Below are 7541 nucleotides of genomic sequence, written 5' to 3'. Positions count from 1 at the left end.
CTAAAACAGGGCACGTATTGAAGATGCTATTATAACCTTTTTTTCTATAACTATAACCTTTTTGTTTTTAGAACTTTTTTAGCATGTTTTTGTTTTTAGAACTGGAAACTAGAATAGCGTAAGCAAGCAGTCTACATTCCGGCCCAAAGCGTATTTTTGTTAAAGGCCCATCACAAAGAAGAGGATAATTTTTTTTCGTGAAAAAAAGGAGGAAGACACTCCGCGAGTGACCTAGCTCTCGGCCCATCCCTCTCTATCCCCCGCCGCCGCACCATTGCTCCGCCCCCGCCACCTAAATCTCCGGCGAGCGCCGAAGCTCCAGTGACCGTCCTCCTCACCCTCTCCCGGCCGCCGCTATGAGGCGCTTTCTCACCCATCTCCACCACCACTCCCACCGCCTCCGCCCATCCCCACCCCTCTCTCGTATCCCCACAACCAAGAACAACCTCCCTTTCCTTGTCTCCCGTCGCCTCCTCTCCGACGACGCCTCTCCCCCGGCCGCCGCGCCGTCGCCTCCCCCTCCCGCTCCCTCGGCCGCCACGCCACCGCCTCCCCCTCCGCCGTCCGCCATCGACGTCCCAAACGAAGGTATTTCTCCTAACATTTTCGCTCTCTCGACCCAACGGACGCACGAACACTAGCTGCTCGGCCAAATGCTCTGCCACAGAGTCGAAGGACGTGCATTTTTGCCTGTCCACAGTCGAACATCACCATCTTCTCGGAGAGATCGCGCCCACACCTCCTGCTCGACTAAATGCACCACCTATAGTAATGCTGCTGCCGCCCGCATCCCTCACTTCCGAGCCTAATAGCAACATGCGGAAGGATACTGTTGCTAGGTTTTCATCTGTTCGACCAAATGCCGCGCCCAGAAACACTTCGCACTCAAGCGGGAAAAATGTGCGCTCTTCCGGTGCCACGGCATGTGTACCATATTGAATCGTTCTTCTGCATCTGCTCTTGATGATTCCTCTGATTGCAGAGTTGAAGCGGAGGTTGGAAGCTTACTATAAGGTGGAGGATGAGTCGGAGCTATCGCCTGTCGCTATGGCTGTTCTCGAGCGGAATCTTGCAGATGCACACAGTGATACTGATGATGAACTTATCGAGGAGCTGCGCGACAGGCCACTTCCTCAGGTCCATGATCGGGACATTGAGGCTGACTTTGAGGAGTTGTATGAAACTGATGAGGAGCTTACTGACCTGTACAACGCGAGGCAGTATGTTGAGAAAAAGATGAAGGCCAATGAGTATTTTAACATGAATGATACCAAGTGGGATGAGGTGGTCAAGAAAGCAACAGAAAAGGCAACAGAGGAAGGCCAGCTGAGTAACATGAAGGAGTGCGAGGATATCCTCGAGGACATGCTCCACTGGGACAAGCTACTACCCGGTTAGTGGAATCTATATCTCCCTCTTTCTGTAATTGCTATAATGGAAGTACCTTTCGCAAATTCAATTTTTACTTTGCTTGGGTTGAATGTAGTGCCTAGGTCGAACTGGGGCTAAAGATTGGATGAGGCAGATTATATTTTCAATAAAATGGTGAGAAATAGAATTTTGTTTGCCATATTAGTTAGTTCCATGATAGATAGATTTGTTTGGCATGGTATTTCAGGTTTGCCAGTTGTGGTGAAATTTCAAAAAACTCAGCGAAGTGATTATTGTTTGTATGTCTTAAAATAAAATTTAATAGGGTTTGAGTTGTTTTCATTTTGGTTCATATGTAACTTAAACTGCTTATGCCACGAAGGACCAAGTAATAGCCGTAGAATTTTTCATTTAGTATGTATGTGACTGTTAGTATTGTAAACCTCTAGAAGAATACGAACCCAAATGAAGTTAGTGTGACCATGCTTCCTTTTGTCTTTGTTGGGTGATGCATCGCTTTATGGTCTTGTATTGCCATCAAAGAAGATTTGGACAGATTTGTTTTAGGCATGTTCTGTCTATTTTTCTCTCACCTCTTCAAAGATATGTTATGGTCAACCAGCTAGACGGACCTATCATATTTCCACCTTACATATGCAGCAGGGAATATTCCTTGTCTCTCCTTTGTCCTTCTCACTTAACTGATCAGTTCTTGTGAGCTTTTTCAGTCTCTATTATCTTGTATGTGGACGATTTGTTGTACACGCCAGTCTTTATTGCAAGTACCTCTTATGGCTGTCATTAGTATATTTGAAGTATCGTAGATACAGGACTTCTGCATCGACTCTTGATTCAGATTTAGAAGTCTATAGCACTGTCATATTATGTTTCATCTGTTTGAGGCCATATCTCTATTGGCACAAGCCCCCTGCAATAGTGAAGCAACATCTCTCCATCTCCAGTAGCAATACAAGATAATTGGATTCCATGAGTCAGATTTCCATAATTAGTTCACTTCTTCAATTTAGTTCATTACTTTGTTTCCATCGCTTAGGCGCACATTTGTATCTTGCATAATGAGAGCCTTCTGTTTGTCCAGCATTCCTGGCCCTTACCCTAGCAAGCATTACCGTGAACAAAATTCAGCCAGTACCATGTCCTTATCGCCTATGTATTCATTTTACTGATACCCTTATGATTTTCCCGCTTGCTATCTAGTTTTATGTGATTGTTTACTGCATAAAATTATATATATGAAATCTTTGTGAGTTTCCTGGACATCTTGGGCACCATATTGGGAGGGTTGTTAGTCTTTATGCGTCGCTGAACATGCATTGTAAGTGGATGCACAACATGCTTGTCTTTGGAGAAATTGTTGGCATGGATGTACAAGTACCCACCAATAGAAGTTTTTTTTTGAATGGACCTTTATTCACCAGTTTAGTAGTTAGTACTGAAGAAAAATACTGCTGTTAGCTAATAAGTTGCACATGCAGTGATTATGAATGATATGTTAATACGCTGAACTTATTATTATGGAGTTGGTATTCATTTGGGTTTAGATACTGATCATGTCAACCGAATGTACATCTTTACCTCATTGTGGCCCTTTTTACATGCTATCTGGTTTGCTTTCTATTGGGTGTGTATTTGCAAACACCCTAGCTATTGACTTGCGCATGTTATTACTTAGATATGAAAATCTTTTTTTCATGCATACCTTAGGAGGGTGTTATATCCATATAGACTGTCGGGGTTCTTTTGATATTCCCTGTATTTTTTCCTGTGGTTGATGTATTTTGACTCATTTTGTATATCCTGTTGTATTACATCCAGATGAGATAAAGCAAAAGGTGGAGGCCAAATTTAACGAGTTGGGGGACATGTGTGAGAGGGGGGAGCTTGAACCTGAGCAGGCTTATGAGCTATTTAAAGAATTTGAGGATAAGATGGTCTCAGAGTGCACAGAACTGATGGAAGCAGAACCGCTGACTGTAAATGAATTTTCTGGGGCAGATAATAAGAGCGTCGAGTTGAATGATCCACCTGGTGAGGGACCTGTTCTAAGGTGGGAGTCACGCATTGTCTTTGCCCCTGGTGGTGATGCATGGCATCCCAAAAATAGGAAAGTTAAACTCAGTGTAACTGTCAAGGAACTGGGACTTTCACGGCATGCTTTCCGTCGATTACGTGAGGTTGTTGGAAAGAGGTATAATTCAGGAAAAGATGAGCTCACAATAATCAGTGAAAGGTATGCCAAATGTTCCTGCTTCCATCGTCCATACTAGTATCACTCAGTTTGTTGCATGTAACACTAATATTGCTGAGATTCTTTTTTGCTGTTTGCAGAACTGTACTCTCTGTAGACGCACTTTGACTGTAGTCCTTGCGTCTTAATATAAGTACTTTGACTGTAGTCCTTGCTTCAAATTCAGCGCAGATTATGTATCCAGATAGTAAAATGGAACACCCGTTAGATGAAGGTTGCAACTGTTAATTATGAGATGAAAAAAAGCATGATTAAACAAGTACATATTCTGTTAGTTTGCCAAACGAAAACTCTGATCTGTTCTGAAATGCTATATTTTCTGGTTACCATATTAAGCGCTCTAGTATCTAATATGCAAGTCAGTTAAGTTTGATCTGTATTGTACTTTTGTCTCTGCACTTGGCAGTGAAGTTTGATGGCAAGTTTCAGCCTTCGTCTGCTTATTATTCAAGGTGCTTGTTAGGTATGCTTAAAGTTTGTGGTTTGGCAAACATAAACTGTATATTGAAACATCGAAGAATGCTAGTAGAAAATTTCAGCATTTCAATGATTGGTTGGATGTGTTTATGGTGAACAACCCAAGTAGGGGTAGCATTTGCCTATTTTTAAATCTATATGCTATATTCGTTCTTTGGCTTATTATACTTGCAGATTTCAGGATGGTATTCCTACAAACATCACTTGGGGCTACTTGTAGATAATAGTTGAATTACTGCTGCAGGTTTGATCATCGAGAAGAGAACAGAAAAGATTGCTTGAGAACACTGTATGCTCTAGTGGAAGATGCGATGAAAGCCGATGTGTTGGCCAATGCTGCTAGAGATGCTTATGTTAAGGGGAGGCTCCAGGCTAACTCTCAGTTCATGGACCGGCTGAAGATGAAGACACAAAAATTAAGGCAAGCTGCATAAGCTGCAGAATGGAGCTTCCGGTTGGAATATTTCATCTCCCTTGTCATCAATTATGGGGACCGTCATGCTCAATATTTGTACGGCTATCAGCAATACATGGATAAGGAGAAAGATGTGTCCTTCTGCACTTCATTTTGCTGCCCTTCTTTGCACTATTTTGTAGGTTTACTGTATATTTTGCTCCTTCCGAAGGAAACTATATTTTATATTCCGAACATACCATGCCCGTGCAAACCACTTTGCACAAGCGATTAGTGAAGAAACTATTAATTGTTCCTGAATAAGAAAGCTACACCTCGCTGATTCTAGTAAATTCTTCTTCAGCTTTGTTATGTGGCAAACCGTTATATCTTCTTGTCCTTGGTAGTGGTGGGATGATGACAATCTGTTTTGGCAAGGAAGCAGAAATTTGTTCGTGTCTCGGTAAATGATGAGAAATGACATTGTGCCGTGACAATTCTTTGCTTGTAAAAAAGGACGCAAGTGTCTTCGTGAGTTTGCACAAGGAATAACCAGTTTTGGCTCCAGAGCTCGTTAGCTCCCTTTTAACTGGGAGAATATCATACGGAAACCAATATTCAATAAAAACTTCATGAAAACCATATTTTGAAGTTCTGAAAAAAATAGGGGATGTTAAGAGGGTGATGTCTTATTGCCACGCAAAATTTCAAGTTGAAACACATTACAAGATGTGAGCTACGAAAAAGACAAATTCAGCCTTGATTAGTGACATTACTGTTCGGGACTATTCTATGCTGATTTTGTCTTTTTCATATCTCACATCTCGTAATGTGTTTCAACTTGAAATTTTGTGTGGCAATAAAACATCATCCTCTTAACATCCCGAATTTTTTTCTAGTTTTTTTGAAACATCAAAACATTTACTTCTTGTGGGTTTCACTGGTTTTCACTTAATGTTGGTTTCCATATGATATTCTCCTTAACTGGACCGCCCAGATTCCTTGGGATCGCATGATTCTTGTAGGATCAAAATTATGGAGGATTGGGGGGGGGGGGGGGGGAGGGTGAATGGAAGATTTTAACAAGTTCCTCGGAAAGATGGGATATATAATAAAATTATAAAAGGTTATCGAGCAGGGGGGAGGGGTGGGTGGAAATTTCAACAAATTCTTCAAAAAGACAAAATAATTTGGTAAACTGAAAATAACATGATAGCAATATAACAGTTCACAGAGAACTAAGGGGCATACAACAAAATTGTTAAGTAAACAGAATAACATAAAACATGCTATCACAGAAGCAGAAGACAAATATGCTAAAGTTGCGAGTAAACAAAACAAGCTAAGCAGGAGCAAATACTTCACACAGTACAACAATTAGCAAAAATCTAAGCAGCAAAATAGAATGAAAGTGTTCAACTATCTTCGCAACAATCACAGAGAATGAAGGAAGGAGAAGATTCTTCAAAACAAAACAAACTACAAAAAGTAAAGTAGACCGAGGAATTAGAGCATGTTCCTCGAAGAAGACAATGCCATGTGTTTACCCCAGTTCAAACTGCTGACAAAGTTCTATGTCTGGGTTGGAGAAGCTGAGCACACTACTACACAAGTCTTCGCCTTGTTCTACTTGAGCTAAGTCCTTGGAAATTGACCAATCACTCGTGGTACATCTTGCGGTGATCTCCAAACCGATACAAACTTGCTCTTCGGTAGTTCCACACTTTGGATGCTCCTGGTCGACTTCTAAACGCCTAGAGGATGCACAGTCCTCAAGAGTTGTAACGCCCCGGACACACCTGCCGGTGATCGTTACTAATGGCGGGATCTAGACTGCCCCCACAGATCAATACCAGTCTTTTCTGCGCACTTTGTCCTCACTCATGCGCACTCGGTAGCAACTTCCTGGTTTATCACCCATCCTGAAATTACTCCAAGCTGAGCACGCTTAATTTTGGAGTTCTATCCGAATGGGCTTCCGAAAAAAAGGAATTCCTTATTGATATGAGTAGTTTATCATCCCTATTAAGCCAGGCTATCACATACACTCCACTTAGAGGAACCGACGTCCTTGTCGGGCCACAGGAACGTTCCCTTTTGGCACATACGTCTGTGCTTCCAATCCGGCACATGTGCCATGCCGTGTGCCACGACGGTTCACAAACGTCATGCATAACATGACCGCACACCTGTCCGCAAACATCAGTGTAACCGTGAGGGTCGGCTCTGATACCAACTTGTAACGCCCCGGACACACACGCCGGTACATCTTGCGCTACATCTTGCGGTGATCTCTAAACCGATACAAACTTGCTCTTCGGTAGTTCCACACTTTGGATGCTCCTGGTCGACTTCTAAACGCCTAGAGGATGCACAGTCCTCAAGAGTTGTAACGCCCCGGACACACCCGCCGGTGGTCGTTACTAATGGCGGGATCTAGACCGGCCCCACAGATCAATACTAGTCTTTTCTGCGCACTTTGTCCTCACTCATGCGCACCCGGGAGCAACTTCCTGGTCGGTCACCCATCCTGAAATTACTCCAAGCTGAGCATGCTTAACTTTGGAGTTCTATCCGAATGGGATTCCGAAAAAAGAAGGAATTCCTTATTGATATGAGTAGTTTATCATCCCTATTAAGCCAGGCTATCACATACACCCCCCACTCAGAGGAACCGACGTCCTTGTCGGGCCACATGAACGTTCCCTCTTGGCACATACGTCTGTGCTTCCAATCCGGCAGATGTGCCATGTCGTGTGCCACGACGGGTCACAAACGTCATGCACAACATGACCGCGCACCTGTCCGCAAAATATCAGTGTAACCGCGAGGGTCGACTCTGATACCAACTTGTAACGCCCCGGACACACCTGCCGGTGGTCGTTACTTATGGCGGATCTAGACTGGCCTCATAGATCAATACTAGTCTTTTCTGCGCACTTTGTCCTCGCTCATGGGCACCCAGGAGCAACTTCCCGGTCGGTCACCCATCCTGAAATTACTTCAAGCTGAGCACGCTTAACTTTGGAG

The 7541-nt window shown here is 43.2% G+C and overlaps 1 protein-coding gene across 2 annotated transcripts; it reads left to right on the top strand.

Annotated features, from left to right (window-relative positions):
* Window positions 1–223: 223 nt before the first annotated feature.
* Window positions 224–4898, top strand: LOC125544845 (uncharacterized). Of its 2 annotated transcripts, none has more exons than XM_048708615.2 (4): window positions 224–588; window positions 983–1393; window positions 3208–3622; window positions 4047–4088. In XM_048708615.2, the coding sequence occupies exons 1-4, from the start codon at window positions 357–359 to the stop codon at window positions 4054–4056; spliced, it is 1068 nt and encodes a 355-aa protein (XP_048564572.1). In that variant the 5' UTR covers window positions 224–356; the 3' UTR covers window positions 4057–4088. The 2 variants fall into 2 exon arrangements, with proteins under 2 accessions (XP_048564572.1, XP_048564571.1); XM_048708614.2 differs by lacking the exon at window positions 4047–4088 and adding an exon at window positions 4362–4898 and having other exon boundaries at window positions 226–588.
* The last annotated feature ends 2643 nt before the right edge of the window (window positions 4899–7541 follow it).

Source organism: Triticum urartu, chromosome 3A (genome assembly GCF_056163025.1).
Source record: "Triticum urartu cultivar PI428250 chromosome 3A, HENAU_Tu73, whole genome shotgun sequence".
NCBI classification, from domain to species: domain Eukaryota; kingdom Viridiplantae; phylum Streptophyta; class Magnoliopsida; order Poales; family Poaceae; genus Triticum; species Triticum urartu.
The sequence above is the reverse complement of the archived record's forward strand: the minus strand, read 5'-3'. Positions and strand labels throughout refer to the sequence as shown.